Raw genomic sequence first — 24405 nt, 5'->3', positions numbered from 1 at the left:
TCATGAAACATTTCTACTGCGTTCTTGGGATTTTTAAATCATGACCAGAGAATTATCACTCAGTAATTTGCCTGCAACTTTTTAATTTAGGATTTCCATTAAAATACCATGAAATGCGAAACAACAGTTACTTTCTATTTAAGTAACAACTTTGTCACTTCTACTACAATAGCCTTAGTTTGATGGTTTTGATGCATCTTTGCCATGGTTTAGCCCCAGCCAGCAACTAAGCATCACGCAGCCGCTCACTCACTTCCCCCCCACCCAGTGGGATGGGGGAGACAATCAGGAAAAAGTAAAACTCATGGCTTGAGATAGGAACAGTTTAAGAGGACAGAAAGGAAAAAAAAAATCATAACAATGATGATAATAGTAATAATAAAATCACAATAATAATAATAATAATAATAAAAGGACTGGAATATACAAAACAAGTGATGCACAATGCAATTGCTCATCACTTACTGACTGATGCCCAGTTAGCTCCCGAGCAGTGATCCACCCCCCGCAGGCCAACTCCCCCCAGTTTATATACTGGGCGTGATGTCACGTGGTATGGAATACCCCTTTGGCCAGTTTGGGTCAGCTGCCCTGGCTGTGTCCCCTCCCAGCCTTCTTGCTGGAGAAAAATCCTTGACTTAGTCTAAACACCACTTGGCAACAACTGAAAACATCAGTGTGTTATCAACATTCTTCTGATACTGAACCCACAACACAGCACTGTACCAGCTACCAGAAAGAAAATTAACTCTAGCCCAGCCAAAATCAGGACAGTCTCAAATCCGAATTACTGGATTGAATAACTTCTTATTCCCCAGAAGAGTCACTACAATCTTAGCGCTTGGGAAAAAGGTAAGACATTACCTCAATATCAACTAATTAAGATTACATCATACAGCTTCAGACTTTGTCACAGACAATTGGTCCAGAAAATAGGAAAAAAGTGCAAAACTATATTGACCGAGTCATCACATAAACAGAGGCTAAGATTCGGCAGCCTTTCCTTTATACATAAAATTGAGTTTTATAATCTATTACTCTATTTTCTGGCAAATGCCACTATTAAAATCATACAGCATGTTCCATCAACATCTGTCTTGCATATCCAAGGTAAAACTAATAAAAAGATTAGATCACACTAAAATAGAAGTTCTCCCAATGCTTAAAGACATTAAAAAGGTTAATAATGTGCCTTTTAGTTCTATTTGTACTCCAAATTCATTCTCCATTTCCATTAAGTTTAATGGTCTTTGTGCACAAGTGACATGCTACTTAGAGCTACAGCAAGCCAATGACATTTGATGGGTTAGCACAGGACAATAAAGCAGTAACATACAAAGCGACCTAGAAACTGTCATGAAATAGATGCATTTTTCATTGACGTCAGTGGAAGTCTCTTCAATGACAGACACCAAATCAAGCCTCATATTTGAGACAGTCATTTCTTGACACACAATAGAACTACATTTAATTGCTTCATTCAATCTTTCAACACAAGTGTTAACCCAAGAATCACTACTCATAGTGATTTTAAGATGTACTCAGAAGAAAATCTACCTATAGACCAAAAAAATATATTTTACTTTTAAATAGCCTCTCCTGATGAGCTGAAAAATCATGAAAGTAACCTGGGAAAAACCAGCCTGCTTCATTAATTGATAAAAATTTTTTCCATTGTACTGATCACCATAGCATCAAAATGAGTTAGCAGCATGAACAAATTATGAGCATTAAGAGTTTATAAATATTCCCTATTTATCAAATGTACACTCCTCAAAGAACCAACTCCTTGGTTTCTTGTATCTAAATGCAACATGATACACAGACATTAGCATTTTTCATTTAGATCAACAGCTTAAAAGAAGTGTTAAACCCTTTACATGCTTATCAACTAGAAGACAGCAGTCATTTTTGTAAATGACAGAATAAATAATCAAAGCCTGCAAACCATTCACTTCAGAGTTCTGAATATTGCTGAACAATAAAGTCTCTGTTCCCTCCTTTCTGCCTGTTATACATTATTAACATACCTAAGACAGTGTTTAATCTAAACACTTTGAAGTGTGATAGTCTAATTTTCACATGATGATTTTTCTCCCAAATCACTATGGCAGTTTTTATGCTCAACGGTAGATATGATGCAGACAGAAAACCATGAAGTTGGCTTAAGAACCATACAAGGCGCAAATGAGCCCTTCTTGTCTGAAGCTTTGATTTCCTAATGTAATGCTGTAGAATAACACTCATTCCAAGTCAGAAATTAATTCTACATCACTGTAATCACTGAAATGCCTGTAGAGAACTCCTGATTTACACCCTCTGTACATGTAAGGACCAGCGAGAAAATATATTAAATACTGACCCCTAGAAATATGAAGGAACTTTGTACATCTCAGAGCATGTCAATGAAAAAAGCGTAACCAAACTTGTCAACTTGTCAACCGAGCAAAACTATATTGACCAGAATGTCAATTCTTTCTTAGAGAGCAGTAATTAGCAGAGATGTAGATCTGTTACGGATCGTTATAAAACTTGGTTTGGTAGTAAAGGCCAAAGGGAAGACCAAATACCTAGCATTATAGGTGGTAAACAAAATGTGGTTGTTACTAGTTCTTTCCCATTTTCCTACTCTGAGCAATATTTTCATTCTCTTACAGAGTAGTAAGAAAACCACTGTAGACTCCCTTTCACAGAAGGTCATCAAGTTACTGCTCAATAACAAAATCTGTGTTCTCTGATATTCTTTGGAGCTCTGTTTTTGCAGAAAGCCTTTCATGAGCAAGTATATTAGAATTTCTAGATTTCTCAGGTAAAATTTTCCAGAATAAAATGTAATCATTTTAGAGAGAGACTGTTGCTTAGCCTTTGTTGTCATTTATTTTCCTCAAAGGGGAATTGGTAAAGCAGATATTAAACAGCTAGCATGCAGAATTCAGAAAAGTGGGAAAAGGGACTAAGTGGTTGTACTGTAGTGCCTTGAAGAAAATTAAACAAACAAAAAAAATCTAAATTTTTAAAAGGTACTGGAAGCTCAAAGCTATGAACTTGTATTTACATTAGACAACACAGGAAAAAGGACAGATTAATACATATTTTGTAAATGTTAAGACCATGACACAAAGAAACTAAGTAACTTGCCAAATATCCTAGGAAGTCTGTGGCAGAAAGGACGCATAAACTAAGGCACTTGACTAATGCAAATCACAATCTCTTCCGCTATATACTCCTGCATTTCTAATGATGTTTACTTATAAAAGCACTGAGCCTCTCAATTATATAATTTTAGATTGTTCAAAGTCTTTTATTTACTTAAAGATCAGCATTCCTGTATTACCACTAAACATTTTATTTCTTCCTAAGTTTGCAGATGTATGCAAGATTCACAATATTTTAAGAACGCATATGGTGAAAGCTTAAGACTGCACCACAACAGCAATTTCCTCTGTACTTTGCTGAATCATCAGCTTGCTCAGTCATGTTGGTTCTGATACTAATTTAGGTGATAATGAAATAAAGATGAAATTAATAAAGGATACAGGAGGGAGGGGGAATATGGGTCTTACCTTCTACTTTACAGTGACCTTTATTTTGATCTTTTCCCAATACTGAAAAAAATTGGTATCTTCTTATAGTGTATTATAGGTCAGAAAACTACTTAACACTATGATGCTTTAAGTAAAACAAGTTATAATCTTCTTAAATATTTGACAACTACTGAAGTCATAGAAAAAAAATAGCTAAATTTATCTTTTGTAATAAGCAAATTCCAATATTATACTAAGTAATTTCTGAAATAAGAAAGCTCCATATATTAGCTTTTCAATTACTCCAAGTAATCGCCCCAAGAAAGTCTCTACATATTGCAACATCTCATTTGTGCAAGCAAATGTAATTGGGTAAAACAACCAAGATCTTTAGGGTTTAACTTCAAAACAGCTACATCAATCACAGTGATACTTTTTAAATCCAGATGCATACATACCCAGTAACATATGCATTAACTACTTTATACACATTTTGATTGTCCAATAGAAGGGACAATTTACATGTGACTAGGTAGACAGATTACTTTGATAGATTTATTTTCTTTCATGGGAAAATAAAACTATATTAACACAAACTGCTGACAATATTTTTAAGATCTAAAAACCATTTTCCTCTAGTCAATCCATTATTTAAAACATCATTAAGCTCTAAGCCAAAAAAAAAATGATAGCATAAAGATTTCTCTAATGTCAACAAAACACTGTAGCTGGTAATTAGAAATTAATTGTTTCCATAGGCTTTTTAAAGTGCAACATTTGTTGCCATCTTATTGCAAACAGTTCAACACTAACAAATGGAAAACTGTCACATTGCTGTGCTTAATTATCCAAATCTTTTTCTCTCAACTCTAATTCCATTTTCCCTGTAGGGAACAGCAGATAGAAAAGAATCACACTTTCTAATTTTACTCAAGAAATTGACATTTCTAAGAGAAATCTTTCAAAACTTTGAAAAAGTTAATAATTCAACTTCTGCTTTTAGTGCTAAAATAATGAACCAGTTTACTGACAAATGACAAATAGATGCCACTTACTCTTTAAATTCAAAATAGATTCCCCTTTAGCAGTAAAGTCATTTAAGCCCTTTTTCCTTAACAAATCTGTAATCTTCCAAACAGAGCACTATTGTGAACTTTAAAGTCTAGGTAACATGGCGTAAATGCATCACAAATGCCAGAGATGATTAGTACTTAGTGGTAATGTTTGACCACATGCCAAAAGAGTGGTTTCACAGTTTTGTCATTTGCAGACCAAGTAACTTAATAAAACTGGCAATATTTTTTTTTTTAGCTGGGTGCAGAAATGTTAATGCACACTTACAGCACGAGCATTATACTGTAACCAAGTAGTTATAAATTACCACTTACAGTTTTTCTCAGCTGGAAATTTTGATTAGCATTCTCTGTAAACAGTAACAAGTCTTAAGCTACAAGACAAACCAAAGTACAGTTCCAACTTACAGCACACTGAACTGCTGATCTAAGTAATGTGACTGTAGTTTAAACAAAATATTGCTTATACAAGTGGATAAATACCTCACATACGGTTCAACTGGAACAAAGAATGAATTGCATGATCTTAAAATGATATCATTGTAAGTATTTATAATACTGGCAGCCTCTTCTCCTCTTGAAATTAAAGCCAAATAAACAATTCCCCTCACATCACCTGATTTAAAAAAAAAAGCAAGAAAGATTATTCTCATGCATAACATAGTTATTTTAGATTGCTTCAGATTAAGATGTTCCAGTACTTTACTAATTCAATTTCTGGCTGCTTTTTCTCTAATATGTTATCTTTCATTTTCTATCATCTTCAAAGAGAAGAGAAAATGGCCCAAACTAATTCTTCCTAAAAACTTCTTTGTTGCAATTAAATTTCATAAACAAAAATCTTACTTTTTTTTAATTACCTAAACTCATAAAACCACCACATAACACTAGCTCCTCTAGTTCACAAGTGACAATCTTGACTAGCAGCAAAAGTAGGAGAGGAAGAACAGTCTCAGTGAGAGACTAGAGGAAACATATTTTGTACTAACATTTACTAAAAGCAAACAGCACCCGATTACCGTGCATACTTAGCACTGTACCGAGATTCTTTATGCATAAGTAAAATCACGACACCTCCAGAACTATACAGCTGGAGGGTTCTTAGTCAAGTCATGGGCAGAAGAAGGGGACACGAATCAAAAATATGATGACATTCCAGCACTGCCAATTGAATCTCCTGCTTTTCCCTCATGCCACTGGTCCATCCTGCTTATTTTACCACTGTGGCCACACGACTTCTTCTCAAAGTATCATTGTCATATGCCATAGCTCAGAATATTTCCCTTCAGTGGCTCCCTGTCCAGCATTTATGGCTTTAACTAGATTGTACTTCTAGTACAGAGGATAGAAGTTAATATAACACATCCCTGAAAATGGATACCTGAAAGAAGAGAGCAACAAGAGCAGCAGCAAATGGTGCAACAGTAATTCCTCCCGCTCTTTGTGTTTGGAAGAGACAAAAACAACCACTGGAATCAAAGACTATCATTATTACCTTTTTTTTTTTTTTCAGTGCCTAGGAGAAGAATCAAGAAGAACAACAGCAAAGCCTTCCTCTTTTTCAGCACAGAAAACAGAATACAATCAGGTGCCAATACTGAACAGGTACACAGATCTCCAGATATATTAAAGGGCTGATATTAAAGGTAAATTAGTGGAGCATTTTCCAAAAGATGAAGCCACATGGGTGCCACAGCATCACTAATCAACTGCTCTATCCATTTTCTTCAATTTAAAGCAACTGCAACTTGAAACTTATCCCAGAATATTTTAAAACATCACACAGAAAAAGATACCAGTTATTTAAAAAAAAAAAAGTAGTCTTTAACACAAGAATAAAATACTACCTTATGACTTTCCCACCTTAAGTTACAATTAACAATAAAGTAAATTATACAAAATCTTGTTGTTTCCAACAACATCACAGAAACTAATGGTCCCTTTCAGATACGGCTTCTCTGTAACCTGCCCAGGAAACTGGAACTTTAAACTTAAATACCGTAGTGATGATAAAATTTGTGAAGGAATATGCATAGTGGTCCTAAGACATTCTGTACTCTCAGTCATTGTAGAGAACTATTAAAACACTGAGTTTAACCTGAATGTAAAAGCTATAACAGGTGAGTAAAGGTGTTACACAGCAATGACACCTATCAAAGCCACACTGTCACATAGGTAAAGTTGAGGTGGGCTTAGTGAAAGTCACTAGGTAAAACAGTCAAAGTGAAAAGGGGAGCAAGGTGACTGATATGCTGTTAAATGTGCTGCTATTTTACGAAAATGCTAGTGCAATGGTTTTCTTGCTGTAGCTACTGAAAAGTCTGTTAAACCGTTTAAATAATACAAGCCTATATATCTTATACATTCGTCTACAGACGGAGGTCTGCATAAAATGAAGTAGTAGTGCAATTTTCAACTGTAGTTTCATTACATGAGGAAATGCAGCACAAGCCTGTAACATGCATTCTTCTTTGTTTTGGAACTATTTTTAACATATCCCTAAATTTTCCTTCCACAAGAGTTTGTCCTCCAGGTGTTAGATGGCATCTGCTTCTTTCTTCTCCATCCTTAATTTTACTTTGTACACAGCTTTGCTTCAATACACTCCCAACCTTGCTTTAACTTCACTTTTTTCAGCTTGGGTACAAATGTCCTAAATAAATGCAGAGGACTATACAGGTATGTTATTATAATTGCAGGTTCCAGCAATGCCCGTCACAATTCATGCATCATTATACCCCACCAAAAAATAATATAATGTAGTCAAAGGCTTCCCAACCATAAAGATAACAATTCTCCACCTAGTAAGTTGAACATGTACAAGTGGTATCCATAATCTATGAGCATCCGTTAACACAGTTAAGCAAACCAATTCAATCTTGCTGTTCTGACACAACTCACTATGATCGATACAGGCAAGATAACTAACAGCTCATCTAGCAGATTACACCATGCTTTGAGATATGGATATATAATTTTAGCAAATGTAAACCCCCAGGCAAAACGTCCACAAAGAGCGAACAAAAAAACCCAGCTTTAAATGGACATCTAGTATAGAAAGCCTGAGCAATTAAAGTCTGACAAATTTATACAGAACTAAATTTTTCATAGGTCTTTTAGACAGTTTTAAGTACAGCCAGAGCTATGACATTCCATTTTAATTAAATAATAATAAAAAAAAAAAAATCTATATGCAATTGAGCTGGGAGCAAAATTTCAAGCAGAACAGACTAAGACCAAAGGGTAAGATCCATCCCTTGAAATTCTGTCCTGTATTATCTGCAAAAGGATATACTGCACAACAGGCAGCTTCTTGGTTCTGTAGGGGTAGTTCTGTATAACAATTGAAATGAAATCAAAGACAAGGGGAAAAAAATTGCTAAAATACTCTGCTGGAATGTAGTACCATAGACAAATGTATAATTCATTTTTCTGACTTTTATTATTTGCTTTTATGGTAGAAAAAGTCTTCAAAAAGTTCTGAAATACACACATCAGTTTAAGATTCTCAGTGCACATCAAATGAAACAATTTCTGAATACTTGTAGTAACAGTTTTAAATATAAAAAGCATATTTTCCAAATGTAAAGAGCTATAAAAAGTTAGTCTGATTTTTTTCGGGGGGGGGGGGGGGGGGGGAGTATTTCCAGACCTGGTTTTTCCATGTGTTAATCCACTATATAGTCATGTGATAATTAAAGTCCATACACCTCATTCTAGGACATTTTTTATGACGACATGACAGTAATTTTTTTGTTTTCCTACATCCACATGCAAAAGTAAAGCATCCTGACATGGTAAAGTTCTTAGTGTGTGTCAGAACCTTCAAAAGGTACATAAGACAATATAACACAGGATAATACACAAGCAAATGACTGTTTCTATCATAATGAGTCAATTAGGTTACCAAACATTCAGAATTTCATGCATTAATTCAGCTCACCACATTTGGAGGGGGAAATAGTTAAACAGGCTAAAGAATTACAAGAAACTTGGGGGATTTTAGTAGTACTCCACAGTAGCTTAATAGAAAAAGTTACTGTAGAATATACTGAGTTTATTTAGCAGACACCCTTTGACTTTGGTGACCGTTATTGTGTATCAGACTGGAATTGAAAGCAGTCCATAAGTACAGGCTCTTTATCACAAAACAAAGATAGGAGGGAAGGTAAATGGCTTGTCCAGTCACACATTAGTAGTAGTAGAAAAGGTAACAGCATAATGAAAGTGAAGTCTAATAAATATATATGTATCAGGTCAGCATTTAGCCTGTCATCCTACCATGTACAGCTCTAAGAGCTTTGCTAAATACCTTAATGAAAAACAAAGATCTTATAGTAAAAAAAAAAAGTAAAAAAAAAAGTAAAAAAAAATTAAAACAACATTTACATTTTGAAATCTCTGCAATAGTTGATGCAGTCTATGTTTGTATCAAAAGCAGTTCAGACTGCCTTCACAAAAAGCTAATCAATACTCACTGTGAAAAGAAAAATACTCACAGTAAGCCAAATACAATGCATTATGCTATTAATAAATGCTTATGCTATTACACAATAATTCAGTAAAAAGCAGATTAAATCTTAACATCAAAAATTTCAACATTATCTTAAAAATTACAAAAGTATTTCAGGAATACTTGTAACAACCTCTACCCCAGGAGAATGTAATAATGCACAAATAGTAAGAATCTATAGCATCTGAATCCTAAAAAAATAGTTTAAAAAAGTAGCTGGCTCAATTAAGTGATAATAGCAGGATAAATACCTACAGATATTTAAAGAAAGACAATACTGTAAAGAAGTAATAATTATCTCTATGGAAGAATGATTCATATATGATTACCATCACAGAAGGTCATCCCAACTTCCATTAGAATTTATTACCACCAGTTGCAATAAAAAAAAAAAACCAACACCACATATTGGAGCTCTGAAATACCTTCTAACTATAGACTACACACCACACATTTATTTGCATAAGTGCCTTTAAATTTGAAGCTTGTAATATGGAATGTGGGCAAAAGGGAAAAGGTTTTATGAGGAATTCATGGACCATATCATCAGTGCTACACTCAATGTTAACAGAAACTACACACAAATGCCTTTTCTCTACTTAATCAAGGTTTTCAATAATTCGACTCTTTCTCAAGTACTACTTACCAATACATATGTGAAAACCAGACACAGGAATTTAAAGACTGAGAACTACTTTTATATTGGGAGGGAGAAAGGAGAAAACAGAACTATATATACACAAATGCCTCAGCTTTGAGGTACTTCCTGAAACAACAAGATGCACAGGAAAAAACAACAAGGCTTCCATTCAAAGTTTTCTTGAAATATAGAAGAGCAAAAGATGTGGACAGTTGGTTTCTAAAATGGTTATATATAAACTTATAACTTTAAAATGACTGCCTGCAAGCATGGTTCCAGTGTTCTGCTTCTGGAAGCCAAGCAACAGTCCACAGCATGCTTTAGCAACCTGAAACTACAAGACCAAAAGACACAAGTTCCTTATGGAAACAGTGACAAAGTTAACTGTCATCATGCAAGCAGTACAACTTTAATCACATTTTATAGGTACGAGATCCATTCAGTAAGAAATCCAAGGAGCAACACGTAAAATGGCAAAAAATCAAGAACAGATAGCCAAGAAACATAAATCTGATCCCAGGATACCTGCACTACAGTTGTACAGTTCAATGCCTGGTGAGTGCAGTTAATGCATAAAAAACCCACATCAGGCTTGCTGATCTTGATTTTCCTTTATTCACAGTCCAATTAGATGAAGTAAACTTAAAGGAATGGGAACAACAAGCTGGTAGACCAATAGGTCTGCTAGGACATGCTGCCTATTAAGTATAGGACACCAAAGTTCTACTACTGACAATTATTCAATCACTTTGATGAGAACAGCTGAGAAAAATGCCACCTGTGAATTAAGAAGAAAGCTCTACTACACACTGTAGAAATGGCTCCCATCGAATAGCCTCGATGGAAAACAGGCACGGAGTTTGCCCTCATCTGCTCCCCAGTGCTGGTCCCCACCGTGGCTGCTTTCTCTTTTGCTCAGATTTGCCCTTTCCAGTGAGAAGGCAGATGTGTTTTCAGCCCGCCGAGCATTTATGCTGACCTCCGTGGGGAGGTCTACAGAACCTTTCCTACAGAAGAGCAGAGCAACACCAAGTGGCCAGCAGAACATACACCCTTTCACTTGTCTGTATTATAGAGTCCTAAAGAAGCAACTTCAGAATTATTATCGTTGGTAACATCAATCCAAAATACTATGTTTCTGCAAAGGCACCACTATTTTTTTGCAAAATTCAGTTATTCAGTCTCACAGTAGCACGCAATCCCTTTATACTGCAGTTTAGTTTACAGTGCTTTTATTACTAAGTCATGAAGGAATTCTCAGCATTTCTTTGCACTACAGTAGCAACAGTTCAGAGGAAGTTAGGATAACTAATTCGGTAATAAATGCAAATCTGCATCATTATGCATGGCAAATACTTGCCTTCTAAATAACACAAAAGCACAAAAATGTGCATTTGCTAATTTTCACTTACAAAAGTGAAAACGGCAGATTGATACTAATTGATTTAAAGTTTAAATAACATGCTCGGCTCAATTCAGCGTGAATAAAAATAATTTGCACAATCCCTTAAGAGTACTTAATCCTGAGCTAGATTTCCCAATTCCAGTAACATATGCATTTCAATATAAAAAACACTACAACCACAGAATTTTACCCTGAATGTGACCAGCGAAGCACTGGGAAGTGTGCCATTGGCTTTTTAATCAATACCACACAAACCAACAGTTCATAGACAGAAAAATCCACACAGCCTAATCTCTCCAAAGCTTACAAGCAAATCTGTTAAGTATAATGAAGGGAAAAAAAAGTTTTGTCTGAAAACTTATTTTCTGAAACAGATAAAAAGTATAACCTACAAAACTGTTTAAAGTAACAAATTTTATGGATATTTCACATACATCTCATGTTTCAGTTTCTTAAGCAGCACCCTTCGTGATAGCTTAGCCTTCCAATAATAACACAGCTGATCAATCAAGTAGTAGGAAAGCGTTACCTGCCTGGATAGGAGCTGACATCTTTGCTGTGGCTGCACTAAATGCAGACATCTGCAAGCACATGCAACAGCTGGGGAGTCAGCAGAGCATGGTCAAGGCAGAGGTTTTGTTACGAGCAGTGTATGTCGAGAAGCACATTAATTTCATGTGTTTGTGTTTACAGTTGAAGGTATAATGGGGAGAAATCACTCCTGACCCCAGCTCCCTCATACATGGATGAAACACAGACAAAGGATGCTGATGTTAGAATAAGCACAGGGAATGAATGCATCCTCTCCCGCAAAAAGAAGTAATCCACTCCATGGACAGTTAACTCCTCTCTCTTTGAATCATAACCACCGTATCACTCATACTCCAGCCCTAGGGAATAAAGCAAGAGCTTTAGTCAGAAATCAGCGAAGACTGTCAAAGTAAACAAGTGCCTTACCAAATTTTTCACTGGCCCATGAAATGACATCGTGCTTTGAGAACGTACATATAGACAAGAGGCTCGGTAATCTAAAGACAGCATTTGCTGTTACATTTCCTAAGGAAGCAGCAAAGGCAGCACATACTCTTTAGACAAGCTTGTGTCACTTTTCCAACATGTAACACCACAACTTTTTATGCTGATCTATTCAGCTACATATTGGGAGTCAAGGTTGAGTTGCTTTCAATCCTGTAGCACAAAGAACTGCATGGTGTCTCATTCAGAAGCACTATACCAGAGCTCTATGCACATAAAAGCTATACAATCTATTCCATTTTTCTTGCGAAAGTTGCATAAAATAACTGCATATAAACACCCAGATATCTCACAGTACATCACATCACACTGCAGTGTTATGCAGAGAGAGCAGAAAGCAACCTGACATGGGCACGAAAGCAGATCAAAGACAGCAGGTTAGGACACTCATTGCATCAGGTCTGCAGCAGATCCAGGCTTCTCAAGTAAGGCATGATGAAAGGCTTACTTAAGAACCTAAACACACAGTTCATACGTACAGCTCTTTAGGATTCACTGCCTAAGCAACCACAACAAATTATACCCTTCAGAGACCAAAGTGTGCTTTGAGCACGCTGATAATTTGCTAACATTGAACTGACAGCAAAGTATCATGGCCCTGGTGACAAAAGCGTATGAGCTACTCAGCTCTTCAGTCAGAGATGGTGGTAAGGGCACACGTTCAAGAGGAGCAAGACCTGGATTCACTGCCTTGACAGCACATGGGTTCTCCAATCCAATCTTCCATCTCCCTGGGGTGTGACCTTGTCATCAAAATATAGGATAAACTGGGAGATCAGCCTGCTCATATTTCATTGCTGTGATTACCCTAAAATCACACAGAATAAACTCCAGACAACAGTAAGAGAGAAAACAAACGGGAATGTGATCATTCCTGTAGGAAGGGCACTCTCCAAAAGGAAAAGGTCCTGGGTTCCTATCTTCATCTTCAGAATGCTGCATTTTATTAAAAGGCTCTACAGCACAAGAGGCATCAAATTCTGGCAGATTTAACTGGTGACACTTTCAACGTGATCTGAATCTTTTGAGAAGAACAGTCCAAGTTTCAGTGATCATGACATACACAAGCACACTAGCTCAAACCCAAGCATATAACCAGAAAGTTATATATTAAAAACAGTCCTTGCCATCATCAAAAGAAAACAAAAAGTCAAGTTTTTTTTAAAAAGTTTCTCTGGTACAAACACTTCATAAAATTCAGAAAAATAATCACTTCAGAAGGCAGTTTTCTAAGCACATGAAAACTCAAATATAAAGCTCAGAAGAGACATCACATTAAGCTTTCACAGCATTTAGCCTATCAAGCAATACATGCACAGAAGCCACAATTTCAACAGTTTGAAATATGTTCAAAATGACAAATTCTGACCGAATATAGACAACTAAGGAATACAAATAATAAAATACAGGTCTAAACTAACTTAAGTGACTTGAAATATTTCCTGTATGTCTTTTTAAGCTGTCAGCCTATAAAATCAATGCTTTCTCTTGATCCAGAGCAGGAATGCTATTTTTTTAAGAATGCTAGAGAATCTTGAAACAGGCTAGATCAATTTTCAGGGGCAAGGGACTGTATCTATTGCCTTTAAGTAGGGAAGGACATCTTTCTTTCACAAGAAGCTTTCCCAAGTTAAATAGCAATGAAGCCTTATGTATATATATTTTATATATATAAATATACACACAGAGAGATTCTTTGCTTTTATTCTAGCAAAGAGATGTCAGATTTTTATTTTTTTATTTTTTTAAACAGGCCAACTACTTATGTCCTTTCTGTCAGGAATAGGTGGCATCTCTCAGCTATACAATGATGGTGCAATTTATCTCACCTGACTTTACATTACACTCAATTAGGGTTCCCTTAACTTTTTTTAAAAAAAAAAAAAAACCAACACCACACACCAAAAAAACAAACCAAAAACTCTTAAACCAAGAGATTTGCAGAGGCCAATTATCTCATCCCAAAACAGGCTGCTGAAATAGCTGGGATGAATGACCCTCAGGAGATATCCTTTCTCTAGAATAGCTATACGAGCTACTGTAACCAGCTCAAATTTCAATACTCATTCTTACACATTTGAAGATTGACAAAAGAAAAATCTAGCCCCTGTTTGCATGTTTACCCATCCCAGGAATTGTACTGAAGAAAAGATTTCAATTACTGCTGGGATCCACTCAAATCCCATGGCAGTCTGCTCCAGGCAGGTGCACCCTCATCTCCTTCTCAGGCAGATGACAAATGCTAACCTATTTCAAAACTGAACACAATCTCAAAATCTTACAAATGCAAAGAAAATATCAGTAAAATTAGGCAGCAATTTTAATTTATGTTCACTATATTTATGTGTATTTATGTTTCACTCAGAGCTATATATTCATAAACATGCTCACAGGAGCAATGCAAAGTCAAAGCAGCTGCTTAACTTGGCTAAAAAGAGGCCTCTGGTGGCAGTTGTGAAGTATAACTTCTCATAGTTTTATGAAATATGTATTTTTATGACCTAATTTCCTATATAGAAACAGCTACAGAAAGCAGAGTAAGCAGTTAGGTTTGTAGTGAAAATTTTGACATATTACTGCTCATCTCCAAAGCACTACCCATTTCAGCCCATCCTTCTTCATGCCTACGCCACAATTGTCAAAATAGTCTTAAAGTTGCATATATTTCCAGTTAAGTAAAGCATCTCATTTTTAAATAGCTGCATTGAAAACTTCAGTGTTAAAAGTTATTTTATTTCTAAAGATAGCAACAATTAAGTTAAGGTTATGAGCCCTGCTCATTCCCCAATACCAACCATGAAGCTCCTTGATTTTATTTAAAAATTACAGAGACTGATAAGGAAAATTCACAGAAATATTTCTATATAAAAATACAGCATTTCTTGGGGAAGCATAAGAATAAAATAAGCCTGCGGAGTAAGACATATTAGACTGGCAAATGCATACAACTTCTGTAAAATTTGATTCCTTTATTAAAGCTTCACGACACTGACCCATATGGAACATAGGGAACCCAAACATTAGGCACACGATTAGGAACAATCACACAGCCTACAAGAAGCTAGATAAGGCTCTCTGCCTTCTAGAAAGAGCCAGCAGACAGGAGAATCATAATAACGCGGGGAATCGTAACAGGTATGTTAAGGTTGGTATGAAAGACATGGGAACAGAGATGTGCATGTGCAAGGACCGAAAGCAGCAGCAGGCCGAGGACTAAAATAACTGCCTGTACTGATCACAACGGACACCATTCCCAGCAGTAAAACTGAGGGTTGTGTTTTTACATCAAAACCCAAAGTCCTGCTCTCCAGTAAGATCACAGCACAGACTCCCATCAGCAGAGGACCATGCATCCCAGCACCAGCAGAACGGCAATAAGGACGCAGCGTTATCACATGCACCATCCTTTTCCTTTGCATCCAACAGGACAAGGAGATGACAGACATATTTCAAACGCATATGTAAGACAAGGAAAACCATAAAAACTTGGCCTGAGATTTATGGAAAGTGACATAAGTAATAGTCTGAGGCAAAGGGCAGCTTGTAACAGCTGAGGATTTGCTTATTGGTTAGACTGGAGTAAAAGCAATCCCGTTATCATTTAAGAGCCTGTGAAGAGGACTTAAGCAGACCAAGGGACAGCCAAGGACTTTCTCTGGCATGGCCAACTTTTCTGCCGCTCTCTGGGTCATGACACTGGCATTTCAGGAAGAGAATAACAAGTTCCACCACTAGAACCGACAATGTAAGCTGCTGTCATCTGCAACAGCTGCACCAAGCAGTTCCTCTTGGGATGAAGCTACAGCAAGCAGTTACAACTACAGCTTCCATCCTTCTATTTATGTTGGCAATTACTTTAAAAGCTGTCCAGGACGCCAATTAAGTTTAAAAGTTTCAGTGTTGCATAGAACCAAATACAAACACTAATTATTTTCAGCTGAGCAAAACAGACAAGATCTACATAAGATAATTTAACATTTCTCCCATCAGACTGGCCAGCCTGCAGCCATACTAACATAAGAGCAATGCTAAAAACATTTACGATTTGGTATTTATTATAATAAATAGCTGAACTGCCTAACCAATGTGCAGTATATTTGTCCTGAAATAACTCTCTTAATTCTTAATAGTAAACTCATTAACAGATTTAAAGCAACACGTCTATCTGTTCCATCCCTTTATTTATGGCACAGTTACTTTAAAAAATGTTCAGAATGGAACATAAGCTGAATATCTCCACAGAGTATCTATTTTTAAAGTACACATTTGCAAAACATTGTACAGCTAAACCTCTGCACTTTCTGTGCAGAGCTGCATTTTTTCCTGACAGTGTTTCGGTGCACGTCCAGTCCAATGAAACAGACTTAACTGCTATTTCAAAGACCTGCTTTGTTTTCATAGAATGACAGCTCAAATCTTTAAAGAAGAAAAATTTAGCGAAAAAAATGGAATAATTTTACTTGTCCAGAAGGGATTATAACGCATTTATTACTGCCAAAGTTTCTCTTCATATTGATGACAACAACTCAACACATTTCTTTTTTTACAGATAGAAAGTACATCCAAGTAACATGAAATACACTGCAAACAAGCACTGAAAACACTTTAATTGAGAAGATCGAATTTATATGAAGCAACACATAGCTATGCGTGTAAGTACACAACATGTTACACATCCACAACCGGACAACAGGACACTGCCAACAGCAGGCGCCCAACATGGATCTTACCTCCCATAACCTGCTCCATCCAGTCCCACTGGCAGACCCTCAGACAAACGTAACAGTGAAATTCATACTGTGGAGAAATACAAGCTTTGCCATAGAGTAGCAAACCAATGGCTCATCTTTCCCTTCATCACACTTATTCTGCTTATACTTCACCTGACCAAGTGCGAGCCCCTTACTGAGCGACTACAGAATGACAAAACACTTGTCTACACAATTAAGATACTCCAAATACAGAGAGAGAGTCAGGTAAGGAGGTGTGCCTGATCTGCCCTACTTAAACATCTGTACAATCTGACTTAGCTGTAGATATGATACCATATTGCCTTAAATTAGAAACTGTAGGCAGAGAAGGTACTTGATGGAATCACACACCTTTTTCAAGCCCACGGCTCTTCTCATCCCTACGGTTATCTGAACTCAGTACACTACAGTTACTAGGCCTGAGTTAACTAAGCTGCAGACATCTCTCAAGTTTCAGAGTGATTTGATCAACAGCATAAAATGAGCTAGTGTACAGAGATTGAAATAGGACCCATTGAGTTGTTAGCGATGGTCCTGCAGGACTGTGGATTTGCCAGATTAAGGAAACTCGCAGAACAAGCGGCAAGCATTCTGCTAAGCCACACAATTTGTCCAAGCTTAAATCAAGGGAGCCATTACTGTAAAGTGAGGGGTAAACCTTTGGACGTGCTCTAATTGTTAATGCTGTAAATAAACCAAAGACAAAAGCACCTGCAGAACCTTTCAGAGCATTGCAGTTCAAAAGCACAGTTGGACAGCAATCAGGTGGAAGCTCTTCTCTCATAGTTCTCAAGTAGCTTAACAAAAAATGGTTTCAGGGAAGAGACTTCAGACTAATTTTCATGAGATAGTTACGGAAAAGACCTGTCTAAGAGTGCTCCCAAAACACCAATAATAACATTTATTTTGCAGAATCTACATTTATTCATGTATTTATCATGTGAAAAGTACCTCAAACAGCTAAGTCAAAAAAAGGGGGGGGGGGGGAATATTACAGGCACTGTAAATAACGCACACAAAAAATTGCTAATTCAGGACAACAGGAAAAAAAGTTAGATGATAATTGGGAGGGAGGAAATCAAGTTTTCCAGATAAAAAGTTTCGCTTTCATGATCTCCAGTTTGTTTGGGTTTTCTTGGGGGTTTTTTTGTTGGGGTTTTTTTTTTTTTTTTTTATTTCCCAAATGGTACTTTTAGAAAGTGTACCTTGGGATTCTTTCTTACATTTACAAAGACTTTTGGAAAATACTGCCCCTTCTACTTCCTTTAAGGTCTTTCCTCCCAATAGCTGTTAGCTGCTAAAGAGAAAGCAGTACAGGGGTGTGGCACAGGGAAAGTAAGCAGACCACGGTACATGTAAGTACAATAACCACTTCCCATGGTTTCTCAGTATATGGAAATTCTAATGGCAGCTTCAGCTGCCCAGTGCTTTGAAAAAAATTCTTTGCAAAATCAAAGACCCCCATAAAGCAGACAAGGACTTCACAGTACCCATGAATTTCAAACCAGATAGTCTCAGAATAGTAAATACTGCCTTTTCTCCCCAGCCCAAGAATTCATATACCTTAAATGAAAACATTTATTTCTAGAAATATGGATAAACAAAACTAGGGCACATTACTGCAGACCCAAAACTAGATAAAGGTCTTGGTGTATAACAGCAGGGAAAAGAGATTTCACCTGATCTTTTCAGATCCAAAACCAGGAAAGATGACATAAAGAGCCAGAAATCATGGAAAAGCAGCTTTCAAGCACAAATATGATTAAATCCTGCCCTCTGCTTCAATGCAAAGAACCTGTATTCTAAGATTATTTTGAACCCTGGAATGTAATTCTTGTTCAATGCTAAAGCAAATGTTTGGTTCATGTAACGTACGTTTACTCTTCATATATATGATACAGAACAAAAAATACCGAATATACACAATACAGAGAAAAAATGTAGGCCTTTAAAAAAAAAACTTAAAGAACAGACATCATTATTTGCATTTAAATTGTTGTTATTAGTGAGGTTTTTTGGTTTGTTGTGCTTTTAAATTAATTTACATCATTTCCTTACCTTACAAACAGTCTCTGTATCCCAGGGTAAGATAGTCCTCAGATCAATAACTTCACAGGACACACCAAGCTTTTCTTGAGCCATTGCTGCCACCTCTTTGATCACATGTACCTGAAAAGGCAATGTATTATGACCAAGTAAACATTTAGTTTCTGTTTAAGATGTTCTAAATTACACATACTGAATACAAGCAGTGATTTAACATATTACCTGCATGTTTAGCAGAAACCTTTTTATTCAGTAATATAATAAGCATTTATTACTCAGTTCATTCTTATTTACTATTTATGTTATTCCTAGTATTTTAGCACCATTTCAAAAACTAACTTCAATGCAGAACTGTTGCTTTCTAGAAAAGTATCTTTCAGTGAACAGTATCAGGCCTCACCATTTTATATTTTTAGTCAGTTTGGGGTTTAGGATAAGGGTTTTTTAGGACTGTAACTAAGCTAAGACCCAAATATATCAGAGTAATGTATTTTGATGTAGCAGTCACATGAAAACCTGCAAGAAGCATTATGTACATTCAAAAATAGTCCTAGTAACTACACTTACTACAATTTACTGAAAGTGCAGTAGATTACCAAGTGATCATCTCCAAAGCATTATCTTATGAACAGTTAAGAGAGAGTAAGTACCGTGTAAAAAATTACCTGTAAACATCCAGTCCTGACCCCTACAATCAAAGCATATTGGCAATAATATGACAATATGACCATTCACTGGTCTTCCAACACAGTTTAATACCAACAGTACAAGTGTTGCATTATCTGATTGTTATAATTAACATTTTACTAAAACAAAAATGTACTCCCCTCTTGCTAAAGAGGCTTGTACTAAATTAGAATACATTAGAATACTATCCACCAGTCAAGGAATATATTTAGCAGCACATGTAAGTGTGTCAAAGTAGATGCAAAACAATCCACATCTATTGGCATCCTTTTGATAAGCTATGTTATGATATGAACAGAAAAAAGCAATACTACATACATTCAAAACTGTATCTTGACATTATGGTATACAACACTTAAGCAAAACGTATCGTAAGCCTTGGTTTCCCTAAAACAAACATTAGCAAGCAAACGCTCCAACACAGAAAATAACTGTTATAGCAACAACTCAGATTATCCTCCACAAGTATCTCAGCAAAAAGTATTTGCTTGTGAGATATGAAGGTAAAAAGAATTTCTTGATATGACACTGTCAATAAATTCTGATGTTTTCCTTATTGTTAGAACATTTCATAATACAGGTTTGGACAGAGGCAGATGACCTCCATTGAGCAACCTCTAAGCATAGGTAAGGGGTTGGAGGCCAAGGACCATCTCCAATAAGCAATTTAGATGAGGTCATCTTGGTCTGGAAGGCAACAGAATTTAATATGGACACGGTCAGGCAGTGTCAGTTGCCTGATGGTCAGACAGCAGCATTGAATTCTCCATAGAGCAAAAATCTATGCTGAAACAAGAATTTAAACATGCATCTACATAATGCAGATATGAATAGCTAAACAACAAAAGCCTATTTTAAAAGGTTAATCAATAGAAGTGTGGTAATAATAAAAAGAATATATAGATTGCAGTACTTTTGTTTAAACTTTTAATACATCTGTTGCTGTAATAAGAAGGTTTGAGAATTTTCCACATGACACACGGGATGGATGTTTTTGCCATTTCTCTGATGTATAAGTGAGAATGTTTACCTAGTTCACAGGGGATAAGGATTAGTTAATAACCATAAAACACTGAGCACAACTGGAGAGGAACTAAAAGCCTTTACCGTCCCTCATTAGTACCACCCAAGAAAGCAAGCATCAGGCAACCCCACCAGAGCAGCAGCTGCCAAGCAACTACCTGACATCCAAAATCATACGAGAAGTAACCCATGAGTACGTGCAATCACACTGCCTATTGACAATAAACTCTGGATTGGTTGCACATTTAGCAATCAAGTTCCAAGTTTTTGTACGCAGCCTGCAAACACCCTCAGCACAAACTCACGGAACATATTTGATCTGCAGAAGCCTGAGACATCCAGAGCACGCTGCATTTAGTGTGTATGCGCTAAATATGTGTCCCCACGCTGTATTATACAGCCACACCCGTGATTTGGTCAGCTCCTAAATTTGGATTAGGGCTGCACATCTGTCCTATTACTTTTCACATCAAAAGAACCTCCTGTCTTAACACTTGGCCTACATTTTCCAAGCTCCAAAGCACATAGTTTTTTTGAAGGATGTCACTCCAAGTCCTCTCTGCACTACTGCCTACTGGATGAACTCAGGATATTATTAAGTCTCCACAGGCAGCTTTTAAACCATTACTTTATCAATTCAATTTCTGGGAATATGATGAACACTAAGATTTCATCCAAACGGAACAAAAATTTGCACTTTCAAAAGGGAACAGGCAGAACTATAGAAACTTTTCTACTGGAGAAACAAGTACAAGTAAAAATATTGAAGGAGTCCATAATTTAATACCATGCAAAGTATCAGCAACTAGTAGGGATAAACATAAATATAAAGGAAATCAAGTAGTCCGAGGACAAGGAAAATATCACAGAAAAGCACTGAAGATTACAGATTTCAAACAAAAAGAAAAAAAAACCACACCAAAAAAAACCACAATCCAAAAGGCACAAGTCCAAAGATCAATTCGTTACTCTTGTGATGAAAGTTAATAACACTCCATCCTCTAAAAACTTCTCAGATATAATTAGGCCAGGAAAATAGTAATCTTCTTAATCATAGGTTAAAGGCAATAAAAAGATTTTTCTGCTAATTCCAAACTAGACTTACATTTCTTTTCTATAATTCTTGAAAATGAACTTTTTTTTTTTTTACCACATTTTTCAATATTTGCACATCTTGATGGGGAGGGTGGGAGGGTAGGGGTGTTCCAATCATATTCTTGGACAGCTCTGAAATATAACTGTTGGAATCAAAACTATATTGATCCCTATTTGTATTAAATATTCAGTAGATTTTAACACTCTGTATAAAGGAAACCCCAGACTGCACTTTTTAAAATAATGCAAAATCTATACTTTTTCAGCATACTACTACTAATTTGAACTGTCTTTTCCCATTGCCTTCCTCAGAATCACATCTCACTGCCCCATTCTTAAATATATCACTTTCATAATCACAGATAAATCATTAACCTCCTGCACAGGTACCTCTTCCACATTTCCAGAGTCAGCTTCAACCGAAAATGAGTAAAATCTTACACAACAAAAAGCAGGTTTCGTATAAACACTGGCAATCATTTATTCAAGCACATAGCAATGGAAGATGCACGCAGTTTACTGTCCGGCACTTAAGCCTGAATGTAACACTATTCAAACATCATGTAACCCTTAGCTTTGGCTTTGCTGGATGACAAATAGCTTGTCACAGCCTTACTGACCTGAGTGCCCCACGCAACCAGTGTCACATCACTGCCTGTCTGCAGCACCTCAGCTTGAGACAGTGGAATGTTGTAGGGCTCCACAGGGACTTGTTCCACTGAATAAATAAAAACAAAGGGAAAAATAAGCATTAGATTCCTTTATTATTCAATATTATCACATAAATATATACACTAAAAGTGTTCTTCAATTTTAATGCCATTTAAAACAATAGACCAAAATCACATTAAGTATTAACCTTTATTTCAAAGGCTTAGCTGTAATTAAAAGTATTTGTAATTATACTGTTACAAACACATTCAGTGTAGTGTTTAATTTATGTTATATACCACAGCGATAAGATACACATATACACAACAATGATAGTAATAAGTCCTGGTGTACCCCAAGTCAAAATATCAGCATCAGATTTGGAGATGGACACTGCTACAACTGATAAAAAAAATCTCAAGTAAAAGCTGCAGTTAATTCTAATAAGCATCAAGAGGGCCTTGAAATTATACTTTAATACTCAGGTGAGAAGGAAAAGCTGTGCCAGCACCCTCCTGATATCTGCCAAGAATGATGCTCCACAATTTTATGTCTAAATAGTGGGAAAAAGTTTTCAGAACCTACACAAAAAGTGCCAACAAGAACTTGTTATTATAGCAGTTTTAAATTACTCTAAAAGTTTTTGCTTTGAAAAAATTGTTATCTAGTCACAAAAATACATCACAATTAGAGGAAGTAGACAAAAATTAAACATCTTTTCCTCTCGAAAACTTTGGAGGTGGTTTCACTCAACTCAAGACCCATTTACTAGTTTTCAGGTGGAAACACGTTAGGTCAATCATGCTAGTTTTGAATCAGTGCTCCAACACACTATACCTTGACTGGTTTAATGATTAGAACTGTGATAGAAGAAATCCATATCATATTTTAAAAGAAATATTGTTCTGATCTAAAGGCGTACTTGTCTATGCACCAGCAAGTCAAACAGTACTTCTTAAAATAAATCCCAGTGATTGGGGAGGGGGGGGAATTTTACTCAACTCTAAATACACAAAAACAATTTGTAAAGAAGGCACTCTACTTTTTTTGTTAATATATTTCATAGTTCATAAAATAGTTACTGAGTTCCTGCTGAACAAAATTGCTTCTTTAAGTTATGATAAAGAATCCTACTGAGTGATACCAGCACAACAAATTAAGTGGTTTGTATTTTTCCTTCATTGGTTTGGCAGATCCAATACAAGTAGAATGACCTAGGTTTTTTCCTGGCTTACAAGTTATGTATAAACATAACTTTTCAATAAATCAAATGGTGAATATTGTTTTAAAATCACAGCAGTTTATTCTTCTTTTTTTTTTTTTTTTTCGCAGTAACAATATACAAGTGCTACAAATTTCACAGAATCACAGAATGGCTGAGGTAGGAAGCAACCTCTGGAGATCACCTAGTCCAAGCAACCTGCTCAGAGCAAGGTCACCTCGAACTGATTGTTCAGGACCATGTCCAGTCACATTTTGAGTGTTTCCATGGTCAGAGACTCCACAACCTCTCTGGGCAACCTGTTCCTGTGTTTGACCACCCTCACAGTAAAAAAAGCTTTTGCCTATGCTTACATTAGAGACATCTCACTTCACCTGAATGGGCACAGAGGAGACATACATATTAACTAAATCATTCTCCCTAAAAACAGAACAGGTATTTTTTTTTCTAGCACAATTCAAGAACACACATGCATTCAATCAAGGAAAAAAGAAAAAAATTTAAATACAAGGTGCTTTTAAACAGCACAAAATCAGATCTCTTTGCAAACTATTATTTTTAATGTATTAAAATATCAGTGTCTTCCTGTAATAATTTATTTGAATAACAGGCACCTAAAGGAATATAGGGTGGGGATATAAAGAGGGCAAAGGCACATCCAGCCCTCGCTCACTGCACATTACTGGTTGACAGTAAAGCAGACCAGGCTTCTGTGGATATTGCACATTGTAAAACCCTCA

General features: G+C 36.2%; 1 protein-coding gene across 3 annotated transcripts in view; it reads right to left on the bottom strand.

Moving 5' to 3' along the window:
* BCKDHB (branched chain keto acid dehydrogenase E1 subunit beta) overlaps positions 1-24405 on the bottom strand; it is a 131044-nt gene that overhangs the window by 67528 nt on the left and 39111 nt on the right. For all 3 annotated transcript variants that reach the window (XM_069804734.1, XM_069804732.1, XM_069804731.1), the window contains exons 7-8: positions 22413-22510; positions 19000-19110 (exon numbers count right to left, since the gene is read on the bottom strand). In XM_069804734.1, coding sequence (XP_069660835.1) covers positions 19000-19110; positions 22413-22510 — 209 coding nt within the window. The remainder of the gene's footprint in view (positions 1-18999; positions 19111-22412; positions 22511-24405) is intronic.

This window comes from Haliaeetus albicilla, chromosome 17 (assembly GCF_947461875.1).
Source record: "Haliaeetus albicilla chromosome 17, bHalAlb1.1, whole genome shotgun sequence".
Lineage (NCBI taxonomy): Eukaryota > Metazoa > Chordata > Aves > Accipitriformes > Accipitridae > Haliaeetus > Haliaeetus albicilla.
This window is presented reverse-complemented; position numbering and strand designations above follow the sequence as displayed.